Source organism: Hippichthys cyanospilos, chromosome 19 (assembly GCF_059441005.1).
Source record: "Hippichthys cyanospilos isolate Australia breed blue-spotted pipefish chromosome 19, RoL_Hcya_1.0, whole genome shotgun sequence".
NCBI lineage: Eukaryota > Metazoa > Chordata > Actinopteri > Syngnathiformes > Syngnathidae > Hippichthys > Hippichthys cyanospilos.
The window spans coordinates 11,837,169-11,863,670 of NC_142387.1; the positions used below are offsets into that span (position 1 = coordinate 11,837,169).

The 26,502-nt window shown below is 37.8% G+C and overlaps 2 protein-coding genes across 2 annotated transcripts; both read right to left on the reverse strand.

The window, feature by feature from the left end:
* Positions 1-66: 66 nt before the first annotated feature.
* vopp1b (VOPP1 WW domain binding protein b) lies at positions 67-8,641 on the reverse strand. Its single transcript, XM_088442009.1, has 5 exons — positions 8,371-8,641; positions 2,128-2,186; positions 1,979-2,056; positions 1,770-1,903; positions 67-548 (listed from the first exon to the last, which is right to left on the reverse strand). The coding sequence occupies exons 1-5, from the start codon at positions 8,419-8,421 to the stop codon at positions 343-345; spliced, it is 528 nt and encodes a 175-aa protein (XP_088298135.1). The 5' UTR covers positions 8,422-8,641; the 3' UTR covers positions 67-342.
* Positions 8,642-10,886: 2,245 nt separating this feature from the next.
* stk17a (serine/threonine kinase 17a) lies at positions 10,887-24,392 on the reverse strand. Its single transcript, XM_088402382.1, has 8 exons — positions 24,379-24,392; positions 23,445-23,631; positions 17,915-18,127; positions 14,410-14,557; positions 13,322-13,448; positions 13,203-13,251; positions 12,920-13,096; positions 10,887-12,822 (listed from the first exon to the last, which is right to left on the reverse strand). The coding sequence occupies exons 2-8, from the start codon at positions 23,624-23,626 to the stop codon at positions 12,450-12,452; spliced, it is 1,269 nt and encodes a 422-aa protein (XP_088258508.1). The 5' UTR covers positions 23,627-23,631; positions 24,379-24,392; the 3' UTR covers positions 10,887-12,449.
* Between the last annotated feature and the right edge of the window lie 2,110 nt (positions 24,393-26,502).

Here is a 26,502-nt window from a genome sequence, read left to right on the forward strand (position 1 = left end):
TAGATAGATAGATAGATAGATAGATAGATAGATAGATATTAAAAAAAAAAGACATATTGGCACTAGTCATATTACGCTTTTTATTACATGGCGTGTTTGGATGGAATTTATACATTGTGCAGTTGGAAGGCAAAAGGAATCTGGTGACAGTGAATCCGCATGATCCACTTGACAAAATAAGACAAAATAAGTGGTGAATGCAAATGGGTGCGCATCTAAATTTGGACTTGTGTGCCTGTGTGTTTTTTCAGAGTCTTTTTTAAGTCACTGTTCTCACAAAAACAGTTAAGGTTCAAACAAAAATGGCCGCCTTCCTTCTTCTCCTGATTGTGCTTGAGGATGTTACTTCTTGTCCCCGCTGTGGAAAATTTGTTCATAGGATGGCGGCGGGTGGTTGCAGTAAGATGGCGGCGGGGGATAGGAGGCCAGCATCATGTGGGCGGAGCCTGGCTGCGGCGGGTAAGCGGGGTGCGTCATGGCAAGCGTCGGCTCGCCACCCGTCATCCCGTTCACGCCGAAGCCCGGCATGCTTCCCGGCTGTTGGGAAACTGGAAAGAGCAGACACATATATATGAGAGTAATGCAATTTATGTTAGCATTTTTGCATCATACGTTAGCATTAAGCTAGTGGATTTTTTGTTAACTGATAAAGTTTGGATCAATTTGGTGACAGCGTACGTATTGCACATTTTATATAACGTTCTCTGATTGCTTTATCGCTGCGAGTGTATATACGGTACGAATTTTGTAATGTTCTCTGATTGGTTTATCGCCATATAATCGTACGTAATACGTAATGTTCTCTGACCGGTTTACCGCTACTAGCATACACACAATTTGTATAATATAACGTTTTCTGATTGGTTTATAGCTGCCAATGAATGAACTGTACGTATCACATAATGTTCTGTGATTGGTTTATCGCTCCAAACATTCGTACATATTTACATTTTACGTAATGTTCTCCGATAGATTTACCGCTACCAGCATACACACGATTTGTATAATACAACGTTTTCTGATTGGTTTATCGCTGCCAATGAATGAACTGTACGTATCACATAATGTTCTCTGATTGGTTTATCGCTCCAAACATTCGTACGTATTTACATTTTACGTAATGTTCTCTGATAGATTTACCGCTACCAGCATACACACGATTTGTATAATATAACGTTTTCTGATTGGTTGATCGCTGCCAATGAATGAACTGTACGTATCACATAATGTTCTCTGATTGGTTTATCGCTCCAAACATTCGTACGTATTTACATTTTACGTAATGTTCTCTGATAGATTTACCGCTACCAGCATACACACGATTTGTATAATATAACGTTTTCTGATTGGTTGATCGCTGCCAATGAATAAACTGTACGTATCACATAATGTTCTCTGATTGGTTTATCGCTCCAAACATTCGTACGTATTTACGTTTTAGGTAATCTTCTCCGATAAATTTACCGCTACCAGCATACACACGATTTGTATAATATAACGTTTTCTGATTGGTTGATCACTGCCAATGAATGAACTGTACGTATCACATAATGTTCTCTGATTGGTTTATCGCTCCAAACATTCGTACGTATTTACGTTTTACGTAATCTTCTCCGATAAATTTACCGCTACCATCGTTCATATAGCACACATATAGCAAATGTCCTCCGATGAGAAAAATAAAGTATTTTATTTCCTCCGGAATATCCGCTAAATCAACCATATGCTTTCGATTGCTTTCGAACGGACTTTGGTTCAGTCCTATTTACCCGGCGTGGTGACAGAGTGTCTAGTGAAGGACACGTTGAAGGCGGGCTCATCTCTCAGAGACGAGGGGTACATCCTTCGACGGATGAAGAAGCCGGCGCCGCAGCAGAACAGCACGCCCATCATCAGGAGCACCCTGCGAACCAACAACGAAAAGGACGATCGGTAAAGCGGAAATAAACGTTCCAATTTGTGACGGTTGAGTACTCACCAAAAGTACCAGAGTCTCTGGATGGACAGAGCTCTCACGCAACAGCGGGTCCCGCAGCAGTCCTCGTACGAGCGACATCTGGGTTGGCGGTTAACCGTTAGGTTTCCGAATTAGCGTCCACGAGTGCCGGTTAAACGGGTGGTACTTACATGAAATATATTGGGTATCCGCCTTCAAAATACCAGCAGTACTTTTTGGCTTCTACAGCCTGTGAAAGTAAAAAAGACAAGACGGTAAAACATCTTATCACAATAGATACAGCATTCATTTGATGGGAAAATGTTGGCTGAAAATTCTTGGTGTGGTAATTTACCAATTTTTTAAAGAAATACACGTCAAAGCAGATATGCTACGTGTGAATTATGTTTAGCTAACTTTAGCGTCAATGCTAATTCCCCATTATATGAGAAGGACTTTTTAAAGTACTGTATATGGTTTTCTAAATATTGGTATATGGGTACAGGCCAATATGACCACTTGGTGGATTTATGATATTCGGTATTTGTGTTTTTTTATTATTATTTTATTTGCACCAAAAACTTGAGTTTTTTTTTTTTAAACTCCATAGCTTCAGGACCCCCCATTTATGGAAAAATGCATTTTATTTTGTATTTTGCGCTTCAAACTGTAAACTTTATAGCATGAAAAATGAATCAGCAACGCTTCTGGGTGGGTCCCTTGTTTTTTTTAATCTTTTCATCTATACGGCTATACATTTATACAAAATTTTCTGTTTTTGTTCATGTTTTGAAGTTGACAGTTGAGATGTTTCAGATGCCACTAAACCCCAAAATATTAAGTGTCAACGTCAGCGGCCCATGCCTACTCTACACCAGTAAAAGCAATCGTGCATGTTACTGTTGTGTTGTTGCAATATTCTAACAATCCAAGTGTGTCGGCGTTATTTTGAAAATCTGTTGGTGCTGCTCTTACGTCTTAACGTGCAGGCGATCTGTGTTGAAGCTCATATCTCAAGGTGCCGCTCCATTCAACTCATTTATTGCCAGGGACGTATTTTCACTTTTTTTTAAGAGTCTGGACATTCAATCCCAGATAATTAAGTACATACTTCAATACATTAAGGACATTAATTCCCAGATACGTCAGTGTTAAATCAATACTTAAGTATCGGCGATTGAATGTCCGAACTCTTAAAAAAACGTGAAAATACGCCCCTGGCATTGAATGAGTTAAGATTTATCTGACTTCACAGTCATAACGGCCCTCCGACATAAATGTGGCCTATGATAAAAAATGAGTCTGACTGTATATATCATGGCACCACTTTGTAGGAGATCTCCATATCTAATTTCGTGATTAACGGTTGAGTCCTCTGCAAAGCCTTGAGTGCTCCCTTTTGCCGTCATGAGAACGGCGAGTGCCGCCGCCGGCTGTCTGCTTAATTAACCGCCTTTGAAATGATCTCCCTGTGCGCGCATAAGACTGCCGGCTTGATCTGATTTGCAAGATGAGGCTGAGAGTATTGAGAAGAACCGGGGCAGACCTGGGCAGAGGACCACCCAAGAGTCGCACTTGGTCCCCGCGAGTTCGGAATGAGTTCAAAATCCAAACTTAGATGCTGGTGGGGTTTTTTCATGTGTGAAAATGTGTCTTTATTTAGGTCTTTTTTTTTAAGTCCTCAAAAAGTGAGGAGGATTTTTTTTTTTTTTGCAGTATTGTGTTTTCATCCATGTTAAATAGTTTTCAAGATCTACATTACACCACAATGGTAAATAAATAAGTCTTGCACCGAATAAAATTCCCTCTTTATCAAATGTGTGATTCCACAATTGTTGTAATCCACTGTATAGAAAAAAAATAAAACATTTTGAATACCGTATTTTTTGGAGTGTAAGCAGCAACTTTTTTCTCGTGATTTGAGCCCTGCAACTTATTGTCCAGTGCGGCTTATATGCCGTTATTTTATGAGCCACCAGGGGGCGATCCACTGGTAAAGCAAATGTGTGTATCTGGTCAAAGTGTCAAATTTTGGAACAATTATGAAATTGAATTGAAAAGATGTGAATCAAAGGTCGAGTTTTAAAAATATAGCAAAAAAAATACAAAAAATATGTATAAATTCATTAAGATCTAAATATAAATTATATATATATATATATATATATATATATATATATATATATATATATATATATATATATATATATATATATATATATATATTTATTTTTTTTTTTTAATTCCATTTTGCAGAAATACCCGATGCACATTTTCCATTATTAACATTCAATGTCAAGGACATATTTTCACTTTTTTTTTTAAGAGTCCAGACATTCAATCCCAGATACTTAAGTATCAATTTAATACTTAAGTATCTGGAAATTAATGTACTTAAGTATGGGTTTAATACTTAAGTATCTGGGATTTAATATCTGGACGCTTAAAAAAAGGTCAAAATACGTCCCTGGCATCGAATGAGTTAAAATACTCACAATAAAACTTTGATTCATTTCTCACGGCACCATTAACAAAATACATTGACATTATCCTCATTTAAAAGTCAGCTCATTAAATTCATATGCCAGAGCCAGCGACCTTAGTGAGGATAAGCGACTAGAGAAAATAAATGGATGGCATTCCATATTTCAATATTTTTTCAGCATTTTCGCTATCGCACAATAGCCTAGTATTTTTTTTTTTTTTTAAATCCGAATGGTGAGTTTTTAATTAACAAGTCATTTTCGGCGTCGGCGCTTAATTGCTATCCAATGGCCGTCATCCAGCTCTGTGCATTGTCTTCCTCCAATTAGCTGGAGCGAAAGAACGGACGGAAGAGGAAAATGCGCCTCTCTGTGCTCCCGTGGGACAAAAATGACTCTTACACAAGCGGTAAAAGCTGCTAGGAGGTTTTAGCCAGAGGATACTGGATGGGGGTTGAATAGTTCAAATGGTTCTACACTGAACATTAAGCCCTTTCGAGGCACAAGTGTGTGTGTGTGTGTGTGTGTGTGTGTGTGTGTGTGTGTGTGCGCATCCGGCGCCTTTGTAGTAGCTGCTTGTGAAAGGCGTGCGATCAATAATGAAGCTAGCTGCCTCACGGACATTCGGAAGTACTACTGTAGCTCCGATACCAGGCCTCGATACTTAGGGCTCACTCGAGGAGAGTCTAATCTATCGGGAAATATAACATTACATATGGCTTTTCGAATGAAGAGCAAATTAATTGGAACATGAAGCCATTCATTGCAAAATAGCAATTTCATGAATGTCAATTTTGCAGCGGACGAGCCTCTTGGGTTGCCGTACATAACACACCAAGAAATACCAACTACACACCAACTACGTACATTCAAAGTTTAACACTTCTGTTATATTGTGGGTCAACATGACCCGTTGGAAAATGACTTTCAAATCTAGGCTTTCAGTAGCTATACAAAAGCTTCAGAAACTTTTTATTTTATATGTATTATTTAATTTAGTATTCCAGAGAAACTCTTGTTTCACACACTTTTAAGTGAATGCACACCTCCGGGTCATATTGACCCGAAAGCTAGAATTACTGTTCCTGAGACATTAATATGTCACAGGTTGAACAAAAAAAAAAAAAACACTGTCTTGAGATAATAAACATTTTGGACATGTTTGGGTGACTAAATATTACCTGGGTCAAATTGACCCAGGATGTTGTTAATAATCCAGAGAAGCAAAAGTATCAAAGAGCTATAACTTACACAATGTTGCCTTGTTACTTTGTGGGTGTGTTTCAGATCAAGACACAAAGAGTTTTTGAGACTTGCATATGCATATTCCTCCGGGTCATATTGACCCAGAGACATCATTGCTGTTTGTGAGTAATGAACATCAATCACTAGTTAAAACAAAACATTGGATTTAGATTATACACATTTCCGACACGTTTGGGTGACTAAATATGCTCCGGGTCAAATTGACCCAGACTTTTATTAGCATTCCAGAGAAACAAAAGTAAAAAAGATGTATAAATGCTTAATTATAGATGATTTCTTACTTAGATTATTTAGATATATTATTTATGCTGCCATTATGTACAAACCTTACTCACATTTCCATAGCACACGGAATGTGCCGCTCTGAATTATATTTCCATAAAAACGCCGTGTTGACGGCGTCAACTTTAATAATGTGTGCATTCTCAGCAATGAAGGTAAAATACGGAATTAGCGGAAAGGAACATCTCAAAATAGTTTTCCTCAAAAAGAAATAAAAACAGAGTCCTTAGGATTAAATGTCTTAAGAATCTTGAAAAATACGTAAAAATACGTCTTCGGGATTGAACGGGTTGAGTTGGAGTGGCGTCGAGTCGCCTTTGGTTTTAAACATCAAAGTGAACATGGCAGCGTTGGAAGGGCTTGATTCCGACCACACTTCCAGCGTTCGTTTAAAATGGATGAGCTCCGTCAGCTGACTGATGATAAAATAATAATGATTCTACTTAATAATAAATGTGTATAAGTGTCAGCGGTGGGCTGTAGGGAGAAAATGGGGATGGTTAACTTCAGAAAAAAACCTTAGGGCTCGTTTTGTTGCCCTTTTGTTATCCACAGCGGGCCTTCAAAATCTCCAATATCGCAAACTAACCTTGCCATCAACAACCACTAGATGGCAGTAAAGCAACAATTTTCGTGGTTCCATTGACCAGTCCTATTAATTTGTGTCCACGCTAGTGGACATTTATTTTTTTGTTTATATTTTATTGCTTATTGGAACTTCCCTACTATGTCCTTGTGTGCTAAGTAGAGGACATTTTGGTCTTTCCAATTACATTGTTACCCAATTCACTTTGTTGTCTTGCTGAGACAATATGGACACAACAGTGGACACATCGTTCAAGGTGTGTCCTCTCGTTTAAGCCTGTAGAGCTAGAAAAAGCCTGCGAGAACCTGACACCCACTAAAAAAATCTTCACAATCGCCGGAGACACATCTTTTTAACTTGTGTCCATTCTAGTGGACGTTTATTTTTGGTCTATACTTTTTGACTTCTTGAAGTTAGTCCTGGTGTGTTTAGTGCAGGACATTCTGTCCTTTACAATGACGTTTCGTGTTTTTGGTTGGGATGCTATTCATTTTGCTGTCTTGCTGAGACAACATGGACACAACAGTGGACACATCGTCCAAGCTGTGCTCCATCTCTCCTTTAAGCCTGCAGAGCTAGCAAAAGTCTGCGAGAAACTGACACCCACCAAAAAAAGCTTCACAATCGCCTATATATCCTCCGGAGACACATCTTATTCATTTGTGTCCACTCTAGTGGACATTTATTTTTAGTCTATATTTTTCGGCTTATCAGATTTAGTCCTGGTGTGTTTAGTAGAGGACATTCTGTCCTTTCCAACGACGTTTACTGTTTTTGGTTGGGATGCAATTCATTTTGCTGTCTTGCTGAGACAATATGGACACAACGGTGGACATATCGTCCAAGGTGTGCTCCGCATCTCTCTTAAACCAGCAGAGCTAGCAAAAGTCTGTTAGAAGCTGACACTCGCTCAAAAAGGTTTAAAATTGACGATATATCCTCCTGAGACAGCATTTTCATTTGTGTCCACTCTAGTGGACATTTTTTGGGGTCAATATTTTTGGCTCACTTGGAGCTACTGTGTGCTCAGTAGATGATATTACTTTCAAATGATGGTGGAATGTAATTCACTTGGCTGAGACAAAATTGACAAATCAGTGGACACAAATCTAGGTCAAAAATTTGCCACAAGATGGCGCCAAATGACCTATTTCGATTGGACAAGGCTATGTCTTGTAAGCTCCTCCCCTAAATTCGACATGTCACTTGGCAACAAGACGCTATCAGTTAGCGCCAAAGCAATATTTTCTTCTTAGAAATGAAAAGCCAGATGGACATTGCAAATAAGAATTTGTAGTCAACTGCTTTTCCTGGAAATAATACAGGTTAAATAAAAAGTTTTTCAGATGATACATTTTATTTTTAAATCGTCGGTAAAAAAATAACAGCCTTGCACAAGTGAATGGAGCCTATATAGACGAAATATATATAGAAAAAATATATTGCACATGTAACCTTTCAGCAATATTTCGTATTGACAAAACGGTGGAACGATGCAGAGTGCCAATATTAAAGTTTGGATGTGTTTCAGTTTAAATATTGTTTGCTATTTTATTATCAAGCCGATTTGACAAAAACATGCCCTGCATCCTATTCATGTCCTAATTTGACCTCTGTGGATCGTGATTTTATGATACCAAGGGAGTTCAAATTAAATTGCTGTTGTTCTGGTAGGGCTTTTGTTAGCGTCGCTAACAGCGGTACATTTTTATTTGGGGTAAAAAAAAAAATTAATAACGCATGGAGGGAAAATGTTCAAATCGACATTGTAGCGATGTCATATGAAGTTAAAAATAACAACGCCGAGGTTGACTCACCTCTAGGAATAGCCAGAATGTCAAGGCTAAATCGGTCCGAGGATTCCTCATATCTCCGCCGGTCAAAATAATCTGCGACGTGGAGCCTCGACGCCTTTATGGCCGCGTCGCTTTCATTTTTGCAGCCGGGGATCCACGCCGATCACATCCGGAACCGCTCCAGCATCGCCGCCGCCCGGCACCGGAGAATAAAGGAAGATGAGACAAGAACAAGCCTGGTTGAGAAGGAGGATTAATGGCGAGGCGACGGGAGCCTGTGATGCTTTTTTGCTTCCGCCCCCCCCCCCCCCCCCCCCCCCCCCCCCCCCCCTGCACCCCCACCGATCCCAACACGCTTCAAAAGACATTTCATAATCAAGTGGTAAATTCCCTGTGAGTTCATTAAAATACGCATTTAAAATAATGCATTTAAATCTTGTACACACTTTGCATTTTTCCACAATTTTGTAAATTATTTAAAAGGTGGAATAATTAAAGTCATTTATGATTTTTTTTTCTCCCTTTAACCACTCAATTTGTTCAGTTCTATCCATACATATAGAGCCATTTCCTAGTCTCTACCGCCACCTACTGTCCTGAGGTGAAACACAAGTCAATGAAGAATTTTCTGTTGACTGATATAGTTTGACCTCCGCTCAACGGAATGTTGCAAAAATCGCAGGAAAATCATTGTAATGAATCCTATTAAAATGCATCTCAAAAATTGTAATTATAATGTTTTTATATGGTCCAAAATTTGGACAATGATTATTTTTGCACACAAAATCTTGCACGTCCAGCTGAAATCACGTAGAATTGTCAGAATCGTTGCATTTTGAAATTTTACGGGTTATAATCCTGCTGGAAATTTCAGTTTTTTTTTCTACTTTTTCTTTTATGATATAAAAAAAAAAAATCTAAGGAATTTCCATAATTTGTACCATAATGCCAGATAATAATAATGCCATAATGTCAGAGGACCATTATGGCTGTCAAGGGAAATAAATTCTAAGCATTATCGGCATACATTTACCTAGTTAAGAAATCAGAGGACGGTAAAAAAAAAAATTCAAAAACAGAATTGGCAACAAAAAAAAAGTGTTTTAAAAGTTGAGGACAAATGAGAGAAATGAAAAACATTTATCTGACCATATCGTAAATAATTACACCAGAATTAATTGAAATGGTAGAAATTATTAATGTGTTAAACATGCTCCGATACCACTACACCGATACTGCTTGATGAGCCGGACTCAAGTCAATTGATCATTTTCATGGTATTTGTATTATTTCATTTTTTTTTCTGAAAATGGAGGCATCTATGTTGGTCCTGAGTGTGTAGGTCAGGGGTGTCCGAAACCACGGCCCAGGGGCCATTTTTTGGCCCGCCATTAATTTTCCAAGATGTTTGAGTTTAGTGTTTGGTTTAGGGAAAATAGTCATTTATTTTTTATGTTCAATAAAGTCCAAAAAATCTTCAAGCTTCAAAGCAGACAAAAATTGCTTTTAGACTCGGTGTGGGCGGAGTCAAACATTAGGCTCCACCCGCTGCGCAATGAAGCCTGGGCATAATCGGCTTTTTTTTTAATGATATAAAAGTGGAATATTCAGATCACAACACAGATGGGAGGCAGTGTTCTTTTTCCATGTTTTGAATTTTGCATGAGAATGGCAGATGGTGCCGTCGAGAATTGAAAAAAAATAAAGGATTGGCCTATAATTTAAAAATTTATCTTGAACACAAGGCGCACTGTAAAGCTCCATATTTTTTTCATGTGTGTCATTATTATCAAGATTATGATAAATTATTTAACTTAATAGCAGGCTCATTAGACCATGACAGCATGTCGTTATCATTTTCAGATGACAGAAAATTTAAAACTGTTTGGTGGCTGAAAGTGCTCAAATTTTCTTTTTGATTTTTTGCATTCATAACGTTTCTCCCAAATTTCAGAAGATTTAAAAAAAACAAAAAAAAAAACGAGCATGTGAACTGCTTTCTTGTATTTTGAAGTGTAGGTCTACGTTCGGCCGCTTGGTGGCAGCACAGCATTATGTAACTGCTTTTTTGTTTAATAGGAGATAGCGGAAACGTTTCTCTATCATTTTTAGGCTAATCAATTATTTGCTTAATGTTCTTAGGTGTTGAAAACGTTATTATACTGTATTGTAATTATTGCAAACAACAGCTAGATTTTTCTTGAAAGATCTTTGGCCGCGATTTTGGTATTTAATGTGTGATAATAACAGTTGGAAAACAGGATTTGTGACTGTATATTGTTATTTTTTTATCTCTCAATTGAAATATTTTAGAAAGTATCATTTTGAGGTGCGTTTAAAGACCTTTAGAAAACAACTAATATTTACCCATGAAGCGGAGTTTTATTCTTATTTTTTTCACCCAGGAAAGAAGTCGATTCCTTGGCTTGTTTTTTAACTGTTGCAACCCCTACTTTTAACTTGTTGCTGCCACCCAGCGGCAACAGTGCGCAGCGCATTCTACAACGACCGTATTTTTTCCCAATAAATTTCATAAATCACATTTCAAATGTTTATTTGCAGTACAAGACAATCATGCACATTTTTTCCCCCATTGTTTCAAAAGTATACTTCCCACAACCGTTAAGTCTAGAATAATCGGAGACAATATGCACAATACCAAAGGACAATTTAAAGCTTGTCCCCTAAACGGAATATTCCACAAATACGTGACATGCATATTGAACAGTACTGTACTCTTAAATATTAAAACAACCAAAATGTACAAAAAAAACTTGAAAACTTACCAAAACGCTATAAAGGTCATTGTAATATACAAAAAAACAACTAAATTATGTTCTTCAATCGTGGCACTAAAACACACACAAAAAATATCCAGCATGTGCCTGAATGTGAGTGCTGAGTTAGGAAAAGCTGCTTTTGGGGGGGAAAAATACAAATAAAAAACGTTTTTCCCTCAGTTTAGCGTGAAAGCAAATCAGATGCTTACTGTACAATGTATTTACATAAGTGGCCTTTCCCCTAAATGTGAAGGAAAGTTAACGTTTAGCTTATACATTTACTTTTAACATATAGCATAGTTCAGTTTTGTTCACATTCAATAACAAAGACTTTTTCGCTATTGAAACTATATCTAGTTTGGCCAATAGGGGGTGCCATAACCTTTCTTTTCCCCTTTGCAAAATCCATCCTCATTTTATTTTGTTTTGAAGAGGTTTTTTTTGAAAAATGGGTTACTATTTTTCTTTGAAATTTCTCATTGGGTGTCTGATTTGATAGCGTTTCATAGACAGAGACAAATTCGCGGAATGGAAACGCGTTTTGACTACTAGTGCTACTTTCTCGGTTCAGGTCTTATATGTCTTATATGTGAATTTTTAAATGTGATATCAAGTATTTTAATTTAATCGTGTGGCTGTGTTCACCGTCTTTATTAGATTTGCTTCCCAAATTAGTAGAGAAACGAGTCCAATTATAATCATAAAAATCATTAAAAAAAAAAAAAAAGACAAAAAAAATGCCTTCAGGTCGAGTACAGAAAGCGGAGGTCAGGATTGTGTCCTTTTTGGGCAACCACTTCCAAAATACAAAAACATTCAATGACACAATGTGTGTGAATACACAAAATTAGGGACATTAATGAACATTAACGATGGGATGGGCTAGGGAACATTAATGAACATTCACAGATGGGCTAAGTGCTTCTTAAGATGAATTGGGGAGATGTAGACAGGGTTACTTAAAAAATGATTTTTCAGGATGTTTTTTTACCCTTGTGATTTATGACTTTTGTGGTAATCGTGCTAATTGATCCTTGTGATTGATGATTTGTTAAGATAATTGTGCCAATTGATCCCTGTGATTTATGGCGTAATCATTTTTGACCTAAGTGGTTTGTGGCCATTGCGTCTATCCTGTAATTTATGACTGTTTTGATATAAGACCCATTGTGATTTTACATCAGTTGTGCTAATTGCTAATCTGCTTTTATGACCCCTGTGATTTTTGACAATATCATCACCACGCCCAAATAAACCGAGTAACCCAGTGCACCCCTATATCACCCTTTGGAGCCCGATCTACCTCTCATTGGTGGGAATTTAGTAGATAAACTCCCCAGGGACTTCCTGCAGGACACTGAACGGCTCCTCAAACTTGAAGCGTTTGGAGTTCGCCTTCTTTTCAGAGACCAAGGCGTCCTTCTCCACGGTCGAGGACTGACGGCATTGGCCCAGGGTGTAGGCGGCCATAATGATGAGGTCCTCAGTGGCCGGATCTTGGTTTTCCTCCTCGAGCCTGCTCGTGCATGTATCAGTAGTAGTAGTCGTAGGATTTTTCGGACTACTGGTGGGACTTGTGCTGGATGCATCCTGGATTTCCAGAGAAGGGAGTTTATCGCGCGTCTCCGTTTCCCGAGGATCTTCGGTCTGAAGCCACGGGTGCTGGAGACACTGCTCGGCCGTGGCTCGAACCCTAAACGCAGACGTGAAGCGGTGGAAATGCATTCAATATCTCTGATTAACAAACAGCTGAATTGAGTGAAAAAAAAACAAAAAACGTTTAGACTGACTGTGGCTGTTTACGGAGCAGAGTTTGGATGAAGGACACTGCCTGGTCCAGCTCCTGCAGCTCCTCCTCTTCATAGCTAATGTTCATCTGGGAGATGTTGAGAAAGGTCTCTTGCTTGTCTTTGCCCAGGAATGGAGAAAGGCCCGTCAACATCACATAGGCTAAAACACCTATACTCCTGACAAGAAAAACGTGATTAGCTTTATGGATGAAGCTCTGTGACATTGAACGACTTTCAGTTCAATTCAGTCCAGCCGGTTGTCATGATTTCCTTTTTTTCTTACCACATATCTGTTGCTGTGCTTATGGGCTCATAATTCAGAATCTCCGGAGCTGTAAGAAGAGCGATGTGATATCAGGTATGCTATTATCAAGGTGGAAAAGTAGAAGAACGCCTACATACCAACGTACTCAGGTGTCCCCATAATCTCTCGAAGTTCTTGTTGGCTGCTGACTATACGGGACAGACCGAAGTCCACGATCTTGATGTCACCCAGAGGAGAGTTGCTGGTCAGAAGGATGTTCTGAGGCTGAAAAAAACAGCCTTGTTATAAATAGCAACATAAATCTTAAGAATTCCCTTCTCTAAGAATTATTGATCCTACTGAGACCCAGCCTATTTGTGTCCACTTTGGTGGACATTTTTTTGGGGTCTTTATCTTCTGTCTCATTCAATCCCCTACTAAGTAGATCCTACTGAGACCCAGCCTGTTTGTGTCCACTTTAGTGGACATTTTTTTTTTGTCTATATCTTTTGTCTCATTCAACTACTCGACTAAGTCCTCGTGTGCTCAGAAGAGGACATGCTGGCCTTTCCAGTGGAACACAATTATCTTTGCTGCCTTGCTGAGACAAAATGGACACAATGGATACAACAGTGGACACAAATGGATATGCACTTTAGTGGACATTTTTTTGGTCTATATCTTTTGTCTCATTCAACTACTCGACTAAGTCCTCGTGTGCTCAGAAGAGGACATGCTGGCCTTTCCAGTGGAACACAATTATCTTTGCTGCCTTGCTGAGACAAAATGGACACAATGGATACAACAGTGGACACAAATGGATATGCACTTTAGTGGACATTTTTTTGGTCTATATCTTTTGTCTCATTCAACTACCGACTAAGTCCTAGTGTGCTCAGAAGAGGACATGCTGGCCTTTCCAGTGGGACACAATTATCTTTGCCGCCTTGCTGAGACAAAATGGACACAATGGATACAACAGTGGACACAAATGGATATGCACTTTAGCACAAATGGATATACACTTTAGTGGACTTTTTTTTTGGTCTATATCTTTTGTCTCATTCAACTACCCGACTAAGTCCTAGTGTGCTCAGAAGAGGACATGCTGGCCTTTCCAGTGGGACACAATTATCTTTGTCGCCTTGCTGAGACAAAATGGACACAACCGTGGACACAAATGGATACGCGGGGTCCCAGGGGGATATATGTACACATTGAAATCAGCACAACACGATCCACAGACCTTCAGGTCAAGATGGACAACATTCCTCTGATGTAAGAAGGAGACCCCTTGCAGGATCTGTCTCATGAGCCTCTTGACATCGTTCTCGCTGAAGGCCTCGTCCTCTTGCTCTGACACGCACTGGTTGAAGATCTCGCCTCCCGCAGCGCTGGTTGTAGAAACGGATGAAATTCATGGAGACAAACGGAGCAAATTTGTAAATACAAACCAGATGCATGCAAGTCAAGTAATCACATAGAGGCTTTTAAGTCCGCGTTGACAATGAGTGAAAATGAAATAGGGGCAGGTTAGTCAAAAATAGACAAAGGATCCCCTCAGGGTGCTGATGAAATAGGCTCTATCTCTGAGGAAAGTTGAGGAAGAAGGCTCACTGAATCTATTTGGATTTTGTCAAGGTCAAAAAAAATCTGACAAGCTATTTTATGCTCAAAAATGGGTTCTGGAGGGAATATTTTGTGATTTATGAAACTTTGACCAGTATTTCTTTGACTGTCCGATAAGCGTCAATTAAAAAAACAAATAATCCCGTCACACTTTTAAATAGGACGCGGCCCTCATTAATTCCGCGTCCGCTACTCAAAAGGTGCTGCATGCACACTTTTTCAACAGCGGCAAAATCCTGAACTATGAATGACTAAATAAAAATGATTACACGTTGAAGGAACAATAGTGCGTTAGCCGCTACCCTGCGGGAACAAAAGCGACAAAAAAAAGCTGACGGGCGCGTTGCTCCCGTTGGGGCTTTGAAGCGCGAGGTCACGTTCATACAGCGGCCACGAAATTGGCGCCATCCAAATCGGGTGGGAAAGGGTCGATTCATCTTTGATCGGGTCGCTGTTTATGACTCACAAGCCATATCGAACCAAGGCCGGCATCCGACCTAAATAACCTGAGAGTGGCCCACATCCTGCACCCGTGCTTGTGTTTACGCATGCAAAATACGTTGGAAGACAAAGAGCCTCATTTGCCCAAATACACACGAACTGACGTCACGGGGCCTCTTTGGCGCCAATCGAAATTAATGAGCGTTCCTACACTGGAACAGCCTGGTTTGTTGTGGGTTTAATTAAACACACAACATTTTCTACGGTTGCCATTTGATTCATTCAAAAATATCAAAAAAGAGCTCATTTAATTTGAGGTTTATCACATAAAATGAACAAAAAAAAAAAGATCTTATCACAATTCTTTGTGATTAAAGAGACATTTTATTGCCACAAATACATTTACTGCATGTGTAAAATGTTTTTACAAATCTGATACTTGTGATGAGGTCATCCTAACCCTATCATTAACAAAGGATAGAAAGTGATCCCTACATTTAGTTCTTGGGTCAAATGTGTCAATTAAGACTCAATGGAAAATTATCTGCTGTGGAGAATATTGACAAGTTGATTTGAACAACCCTGTTTTTTTTTTTTTCCCCTCACGTGACCCCTCTGGGCGATGTTTTTGCATGTCACGTGTGCACCTCTGCCTCAACCGTTATGATGTGAATTGGAATTCGGCCAATTTCAATCTTTTGAGATGCAATTCCCAACCTGGACTTTGCCATGCTGGGAAGAAGAGGGTTTGCAAACTTGGAAACGTTCCTTTGTTAGCTTAGCGCCAGCTAGCTAGGACAGCATAGTTGACGCGGATGTTTTTAAACATTGACTAAAAGAGAAAAAAAAACTTTGGATGCCTCCATTGGGCAATGAATGGCGAAGGGGCTTGGAGGATCAAGTAAGTGATTTTAAATTGAAAAAATAAACCCTTCCCATTGGTTGACATGCCTACATTAGCGCAAATTATGTTTCCAAATAGTGCATACGAACAGCTTGGTAAGGATCAAATTGGATTTTCAAATTGGTTAAACGGTACGCGAATAGCGATGCTGTGGGTTTGGAATCCAAGTCCGCTGCTTCAAATATCCACCAATGGTACGTCAAATAAATACGAAGCAGGCAAGCCTGTACGCTCCTCACAAAGAAACGACCGCATTCTGCTCTAGTTACCCCACATAAGAAAACATGGGGGTGGGTGGGGGTCACTTCATTCACACTGCTCCCTAACAACATTGGCATTTAAACTTACAGTACGGTAAATGTTAAAGCTTGAGATATGACACAAACAATTGCATTCGCCCTGTGAATGTCACTGAAGCGGTGTCGTGCCATGCATACATAGAGGTCACAAAAGACCGATCCATTATAGGTCAATACCATCTAATTTAGTAGTCGCCGACGGTGTTTTGAACGGCCTTCGACCCCAATTTGTGTTTGTGCGTATTGGTAACTCACAGCACGAAGAGAGAGTGAAAATGACAGAAAGTGAGATGGACCTTGTTTGCCGTAGACATACACAAAAACGCGCTCGCACACTCTGTGAGAACCAGGTCAAGCATGGGCCTGACATGTCCAGTGGGATGAGATCATTGACAACTGGTGCAATTATTACGCTCGGTAAGATGCAGATGCTGTGTGTGTGTGTTTCTGTACGGCTATACTTGAGAGAACCGCTTCAACATAGTGAGGACATCACTTTGAGGTTCAGACCTTTTATGAGGGCGAAGACTTACTTTTAGGGTATTGGTTTAAATCGGCTTAGAGTTGAGGTTAAGCAATCATTTCTGATGGTTAGGAGCAAGGAAATACATTATGTCAGTGGATGTCCTCACAAGTATAGCTGTACACACGTGTGTGTGTGTGTGTGTTTTGATGATTGTAAGCAGGCCAGTCACATTTTTGAAATAGCTAGTGTTAGCTGGACCAATCAAATCTAGCCCAGTTGATATCGTTACAAATTTGAAGACCAAAATATGTAAACTTAAATTTATGCTTTAAATCAATCCTGTGCTGACTTTTTTATTATTAGTTATTTATTCCTGATTTTTTTTATTTATTTATACTTATTTAGCAATTAATATTGGTTATTACCTGAGCCCTGACTACACTTTGTCATTTTCAAACTACGGTAAGAAACAGAAATTTGTTGTAATGTAATTGTACATGAAAATATTTCAGTTACCACACATAACTAGGTAAAATATTAACATTTTATTGCTGAAAATTGCCAAATAAGTAAGTTATCCCTTTTATGTTTTCCCTGACATTTTTGTCTTGCTTGTTAGAAATTTGTTTCCACCTGTTTTAGGGACTTTTACTACCTTGGTAATGCTGATTACGCAAGTACTTTTATTTATGACTATTTTCTGTCAGTGCCTTATTTTTTATATATAAAAAAAACAAAATCCAATGAAAAGTGAAGCCAGTGGCGACCATTTTACATTGCCACCCACTAGGCTCTCATAACGCAAATAAATGAATAAATAACAGCACTGATGAGTGTTTTCAGTGGAAAAAAAAAATCTGTGGCAACATAAGATGGCCACCTTCTGGCTTCAGCCGCAAAGGATCCTCCACTCTTCACTATGTAAACCTCAAACCGTGCCAAAAAATATAAACTCACCTCATATATAATTTACATTGTTAGATTTTCCGATCTGACAAAATGAGATACTTACAACTCCAGAACCAGCACCATCTCAGAGGCCATTTCATAGACCTGGTGAAGACTAACCACCCGTTGACTATCCGTGGCCAGTTCAAGCACGGCAATCTCGTGGATGATTTCCATACGGCAATCTCGGCCTTTTCGCCTCTTCCTCATGAACTTTGCCGCGTATTCTTGACCTGTGCATTTCTTCACACACTTTCGGACCACAGCGAATTTGCCCCTGAAGACACAAGAAAAAAATTCTGTCAATATTCATTAGGATATTTCAACAGATTTTCTGCAGATTTTATTGAATGCTTTGTAGCGTTGTGACCAGAAAAACACGTTTCCTTTCAAATTAAGAGCAAATTGATTGGAACATAAGTATTATAGCGACTCCTTTGCAAAATGTATTCCCTTATTTGGTAAGTTTTAGAATCGATAATAATCGATAGATAATCGATAGTTTGGAGACAGAAAATCGCACAAATTTCAGCCTTTTGAGCGTTAACGTTTTCAAATTTCTTTCAAATTTCATAAATCAGGCAAACACCTGCTTCTATTTTGGAAAGAAACGACACAAATGTATGCTTATTTTCGGATAAAAAAATACCGACCAAACCAGTAACAAAATACAAAAAAAAAGTTATTGCATTTTCTGTATCATCTAATAGTGATAGATAGGCATTCATTTTTTTTTTAAATAGCAGATGAATCAGCAGGTTAATCGATGAGTAAAATTGCACTTGAAAAAAAGTATTGGGTATCAAAAAGGATTTGTAGGAATTTGTAGCTACAGCCTCCATTACCCGCATGACTACCACATGAGACTCGGAACGCTTCAGGCTTGGTACCGTCTGGCACCAAATTCATCCGCACCTTAATTTGCATTCTGTTTTTGGTGTGGCCACAACTGGAAACAGAAGATACGCACTGGTGAGTGGTTAGGGAGTTCAGGCCTGCTCTTTAGAAAGCGTACTGGATGGACCACAGCCTGCTCTGAAGCCTTGTCAGCACATTTCTAAAGCCGGCAGCCTCACTAAAAAGACTACACCCTGACTACCGTGGCTTTTGTTTGTGTGTACTGTAACAGTGATAAAGAGAAAACAAAAATTGTTGGATCTTTATTTACTGGGTCAAATGTGGGTATTTTCAATATTACCGTGTATAGGATGCACCAACAGTTTGGTTGACGATGTAAAAACAATAGCAAAACAGAATAAATCTCATCTTTGTCAATTCTTGGTATTTTCTTGTGCTCAAGTTATACAATTGTTGCGTGTTAAATTCATTTCTGATTTCCCACGTTGAGTGCAGTCAGGGAATGCCTCACCAGGATAATGTTGAATGCGATTGAAGCAGTTTTTTTTTCCTTTTCCTTGCGACGCGGCTTGAGTTCATTGTATTCCACCAAGTTTATGTTAGTTAAACGATTAATAAACTAATCAAATTGAATACCTTTCCGTGTTCTCTAACCGGTGCACTCTTAATTGAATCGGCAGGAAACATCCTAACTTTTTCCTCTGTTTTATTAATATTCCTGTACAATATTCCTGAACAAGGATGGACTCGAACGTTGGTTCAGTTGGCTTGCTTCTTTTATTGAAAATAATGCTGTAACAACCTCAGCTAATACGAGCAGCTGTTAGCTCCAATAGGCACTGGCTGCTAACAGCCAAATGACATCTGCCCTCTGGCTCGTTACATTACGGTAATTATTGTAAGTAAGAATACGGTTGATATAAAAATGCACGTGTGCATCAAACCTCAGATTATGTGAGTGACAGATAAATCTTCTCCGAATGGTGCAAAAAAAAAAAATGTTAACCGTTGTTGCCGTTGATAAGCTGTACCCATTCTTTTGGCCTTTATTTTTTAGAAAAAAGTGTCTTATATTTGGGGAGTTACGGTACTTTTTTGTGCCCACAAAATGAAACTGCATTCTTGACGCCGGCGTTACTAATGTAAAATATTTTTTTACGTCAGCGCGTTTGGGGCAGACAAGGGAGCAATCACTCAAAAGCTTAGTCTGGTAGAACACGAGCTAATACGAGCGTAGCCCTCCTGTCACGCAGTCCCACTCGGGAAAAAGCTTTGTGTCTTAACCATATGGAATTCCATTGTGGCAGCACATTTGCAGACTCTACGGAATGAGCTTGGCCACAGGCCATCTGGGACTCCACTGCAGGGGCATATTGAGAGTATTATCTTAAACTACATCCTCGGCTCGGGAGCCATCTGCTAGAGGGTCTTGCGTCTTTCTGATGCATGCGCCACTAGTGAGGTTCATTGCTAGAAACACTCAGGTAGCGATAATACAGGGAAATATAATAAACAGATATTTAACTTAACCGTGTTATTATACATGAATTATCTATGGAAACGTCGCATATTTTGAAATAAAAAAAAACATACATTTTAAAGTACCATCTTTTTTGCACTATAAGGCGCACCTAAAAGCCTTTTTTAAAGCTGATGGTGCGCCTTATAATCAGGTGCGCCTTATATATGGGTCAATATTGAGATTGGGATTCGTAGATGGAGAATGAACTGATGGTAAGCTTTACCTGTTTCTTTCGTGTGTTTACAGTTGAACAAGGGTGGTCATATTGACATTGAGTTATTATGCTATTTAGAGTTATTATTGTTCCTAGTTTGAGTATTACTATATTGTGATTGAAAACGTTTGAAAATATGTCATTAATTGAGGGTACGCCTTATATATGGAAAAGGTTTTAATAAAATATGTCATTGAGGGTGCGTCTTATAGTGCGGAAAATACGGTACTTGGAAATAGTGATTGTGCTTGTACTATAGGTTGAAAAGTAAACAGAGCATTGTTTTCCTCACTATGTGTGTCACCAGGCTAAGGCATGATGGGAAAAAAAATCAGTCTCTAGCATTTAGCCTACAAGTACACTTCGACATATTTGAAAATACGTCCAAATAAACTTGTAGATCTGTCTGTATTTACATGTACGTTCTGACATATTTTCAAGTACTTACTTACAAATACATCCAAAAGCATTTCTTGTAAGCTAAAGGCTGAAAATTTAGTATTTTTTTTTCCCTTATAATGCTACGGTGTATGCACATCAACACCCTGTAGTATAATGGCAACATATGCTATGTTTTTAGCATTCATGATACACGCATATTTGGTCATGCTTGCAAGCATATACAAAAACATTTAAATTTACGTTTGAATGTAAGTGCTAAAAACAGAGCATTTGTCTCATAATGCTACAGAGTATGTGCATTAACACCCTGTGACATTATGAAAACATAATCTATGTTTTTAGTGCTTTGCCTACAAGTATGCTTTGTCCTATGTGAAAATACTTTTGAATGGTCTTTCAAAGATGTCATGCTTGAAATTACGTTTGAACATACTTGTAAGCTAAATGTTAAAAAATGGTCGCATTTTTTTAATAATGCTATGATAAATCTGTTTTTATTTCCAAATACTGTATGTTCAGATAATTTCCAAATATGATGGAACATACAAAATATGTTCGAATGCAAGCTAAATGCTAAAAACATAGCGCTTTTCCCCCTGAACACCCTGTGGCATTATGGGAAAAAAAAAAGTTTTAGTATGTAATGATCGACAGTCACATATTTGGAAGTATGTTTAATTACCGGTAAATTGTCAAATACGTCGAAATGTGTTTGAAAATACGTCCAAAATGTAGTTATAAACATGTTTACATTTATTGTAATTCGTTCAAACGGAATTGCAAATTTGTTCAAATATGTTTACGCTCCACAATTCTCTTGCTATCCAAATGAAAATGCTGCTTGGAAATGTGACCCAAATGATTTACTAAACCGTCAAACCGTGTCATTTCAATTCTGTGACCAATCATGAACATAGCATCATTTTATAAAGTTAAAAATTAATCCGCAAGACGGTAATACATCTAACCTCAGTTTGATATTTGCCAACATGCTTCACAGCATTTACTGCCTTGTCAGAGTTCAAAATTCACTTCATTATAAACCGAGGAGAAACTCCCGTCGCATTGTCTTTTTTTAAAGTGCTTAAAGAGATTTCTTGATTACGGTGTTAAACTTAAATATTAACTTGTGTCAGATGACTTACCGACCACAATGCCGTCGCATGGCACAGAACGTCAACGGCAGCTAAGCTGAGTCACAACGTCAGGTCATACGACGCAAAGTCAAACACGCGCACGCGCTCGGTCAGTCGTACCAGAAGCAGACTTGTGGCCGATTTCACCGATTCAAAAAAAATCTTATCTTGAGAGGTTACGCCGAGGTTAACGAGCACAAAGGGTCGATTCTCACAAACGATGCGAGCCCATGTGGGTGATTATCCCTTATAAATGAATATTCTGCAAAAAATGTGACTTGTGACTTCGTCGTTACCCGCAAGAACTGAAACGCGTCCAGGATTCCTTTTTGCTTCAATTACGCACTCAGTAAAGTCAGCTCGCAAGCGTCACGAAATCTTTTACGATCACACGAAACCCATTGCGTGGAAACACATTATCATGCGATTTTCTGAGAAAAAAAAGGTGGCTGGAAAAATAAACAGTTCCGCAGATGCTTAAAGATCAGATAAATATGTTGCTTTCACTGAGGGGTGACAAGCGTGTGGGATTGGCAGAAAGGCTATTTTCCACTGTTTTGGCAGCTGTTTCACTTGTAGGAAAAAAAAAATCATGTTAGCTATTTTAAAAAGCAGATTATTAAAAAATAATCTCTTCAAAGGCAACTGTTTTAATGGTCTGCAGAAGCTAGGCTAATCCCTACTTTTTAATCATCAAACTTGTACCATTTATTGGCTCCACTGGAATGCTGTTGCAACCTCGGAATAATCAAATATTTAGCCATTTTTTTGAAGTAAAATATTATTTTATCGATAATTAACTCATTCAATCCCAAAACATATTTTATTTTACATTTTTTTAAGGGTCCAGATATTCAAAATTTTTATATATTATGTGTGTATATATATATATATATATATATATATATATATATATATATATATATATATATATATATATATATATATATATATATATAGTGTATACATAATAAACTCTTAATATTTGTTTCATTAAATTGATCCCATGTCCGAAGAGTGAATGATGTGCTACTGTAAATAAAATTTAAAAATACACACGTGGAATTATGGTGGTTTTACAGTTTTGCATCTTAGCTAAAATTATTCAAAAACATTCAAAAAGAATTACACGATTTTAAAGCGGTTTGTGAAATGTAGTGGGGGGGGGGTTCCTCCCCTGTTCTTTGAACTTAGTGACGCCCCTGGTTGAGCCCATACAACATAGCTTTTAAGATATATATATTTTCGTGGATTTTAATAGACTTAAAAGTGACAATAAATGATCTTTTAGACCATAAACAGTAATTTACTGAGATTTTAAATTGAAACTGTAAAGACAAAAGCTAAACCTTTAGGAAGTTTCATTACGTTTGCTTTAAAAAAGTAAAAACGTGATTTTTAGTCCCATCGTTGTTACGATTATTTTTGTGGAGCTAAATGCAGTCAATTGAAGCAGTCTTACCTTCCAAGCTCCTTGCCGGGTATAATAGTGTAATGTTCGGTGAAAGGTTCGTTATTAATGACGGTTGTAATTTGGCTCAACAAGCCTCCGACGACGGTACTCTGGTTCGGTTCGGCCGGAGGACCGTGCTGGTATTTGGTCTTCTCGACCGTCTCCACGGCATTTGGACATTCGGGTATCATGGCGTCTTTTGACGAAAAATAAAAACAAAACAAAATGAATACGTTAATATTCAAAGAAGTTCACTTTGAACTCCAGGGAAGTCCGCTGAATTCAAAACACGCGACAAAAAAGCAGGTAAACATTCAACTAGAGGTAAAATGTTGGTCGGAAATGAAAATTAATCGGAATGTTTCGTCATAGAAAACATTTCAGCAGGTTGTCGTTGAAATGTTATCAGTCCGTGTTTGGCGTTCCATTTGTCAGCGTTTCCCAACTGACTTGAGTCCAGTTGAGAGCTTGGTAACCATGGAAACGAGAAGAATGATAGGTTGACTAGCCAATCAGATCAAAGCAGGGGTCGTGGCAATACGCAACTCATTGGTTACATTAAATATTAATTTTTGAACAGTGAAGACAATTTTTTTTTTTTAACTTTTCCAGAAAAATTATTTGGAGACAGAGAAACCAAAGTCCACTGTGCAACTTCCCTTTTTCTATATGTCAGTAATTCATAACTGACGTACCCCTGAGGGTAAGGGTAACCATAGAAACGAGTTGATTGATAGGTTGACGAGCCAATCAGATCAAAGCAGGGGTCGGTGCAATACGGTACTCATTGGCAACATTAAATATTATTTTTTGAACAGTGAAGAAAAACTTTAAAAGATTTTTTTTTTTTACTTTTCCACAAAAATTATTTGGAGACAGAGAAACGAAATTCGACTGTGAAACTTGCCTTTTTCTATATGTCAGTGATTCATAAGTGACTTACCTACCCCTGATGATTTAGCGTAACCATGGAAACAAGTTGATTGATAGGTTGACTAGCCAATCAGATTAAAGCAGTGGTCGTGGCAATACGCTAACTCATTGGCTACTTTGGATTATTTGTTGACTTTTCTAAATTTCATATTGTCCTTTTTAAGTGCATGCAAACAATACAAAACAAGACACAAAGTAAATCAACCTCTAATTTTTCAAAGTCTTTATTGTTTTTTAATTTATTTTAGAAAAAGCCATGCTGTTCTGCCACTTTATATTCATTTCCGCTTTCACATCTTTATCGCAACATTTTTAGTCTTTCGGGTCTTAAAATTCAACAAATTTTGTATCAATTCCTATTTTAGGAGGGTAAACATGGTGTATACAATTTTTGGGGGAAAAATAACACAACCAATGCTGGCATGATCAAACAAAAACATTCATTTATAAGAAACACGACATTGATAATAGATATACAATTACATACACACAAATAATACAGAAGCCAGGCGAGGTTTCCCTGTTATGAAAACATATACAAAACATGTACTATGAGAACCATTTGGAAAGACTAGCACAATAAAATCCAAATTTTGTGATGAATAATTATTAGAAGACAGTCATAACATGGGATTTTTTTTTACATTCACTCTATAGACTTATGATTCCATCAGTTTATGACTTTATTCTAAAAAAGAATCTTTGACTGATTTCTACAACAGTGTGACTTTAGTCTTTTTTTGTTGTTATTTTTCTTTATTCCTCTCATGATGGCCCTAATACTCCTTTGTACCCTGAAAGTAATCTGCCAAGCACAATAATACTGGTAGCAATTGGGAACGTGTGCTGTACGGGCAGTTAGATCATATTTAACACCACTTCATATGCACTATCATGCACAAAAATAACATCTATTTTATTCAAAACATGGCACACATGAAACATTTTCATATACTTATCAAATATAGAGAACTTTCTCAACAACAAAAAAAGATATTGCATTAGTAATAATACTTCATATGACACTATTATGCAAGGCATACAGTGGAAATCTCTCGAGCGAGAGAGAAGTAGGTAGCAAAAAGCTGATTGTCTCGTTATAAGATGGCTTCTAGTTTATACTGGAAATGTACAAATAGGTTTCATCCCTTTTAATACTTTAAACAAAAGCTACTGGCCTCACATGCAAAAAAAAGAAGGGTTTGAGCAGAAAGGGTCACACTTTAACTCCTCAAGTGCCAATGACGGGAAAAGACGTCAAAAATATATTTTTTTTAAAGGCTGGCAGTGAAGGAGTTAACTGTAGCTGTCCCTTGGAACAAAGGGAAAAGTACAAATAAAACTGATTATATAACTGTGGTTTCAGATGACAACATATGTGTTTTCATTTCTCAAACAATAACTAATAGCATTAGCATTGCGCTAATGTATCAAAACTTCATATCCCCCAAAAACAAAATGGCTCAAATGATCTCCCGCCATCATCTCGTGCTCAAGTTATTATGTTTCCACTTTCAGTTCCTACAGGGGACTGGGCCAAGGGGGAGCACAAAAATAAAAATCATTACTTGATATTAATTTCTGCATTAAAGTCATTAAAGCAAAATTTAGTGCATAACCTGAGTCAGACTTGATTATAATTTGCAACAAGTACAACTACTAAAATAACCCAATTTTGAGTCAAAAAGGGACTGACCCGACTTGGTTGAACTTCAAATGATTAACCCACAAATCAACACAACTTTTTTAGGTTGTTTTATGGGTTGTTAAAAAAATGACTAGCACAAAAATTTTAGTCAAACTGGCCCAAGCGGCAGTTTCTTCTTTTTGACCCATGCTTGGGTTATAAATAACACAGATGTTTTTCTTTTTAATATAGTATTATTCTGATGAAAAAAAAAAAAAAAAACAAGACAGACATGGAAACAGGAGTTCAGAAGACTGCTGGGGAGATTATAGTTTCATGTAATGAGCCTTTTTTTTTTTGCTTTGGCCCATAAGAAAATATGTTGCTCTTTGGAATCTCAATAATTAACAAAACAGGAAGACACTCATTATATATATATATATATATATATATATATATATATATATATATATATATATATATATATATATATATATATATATATAT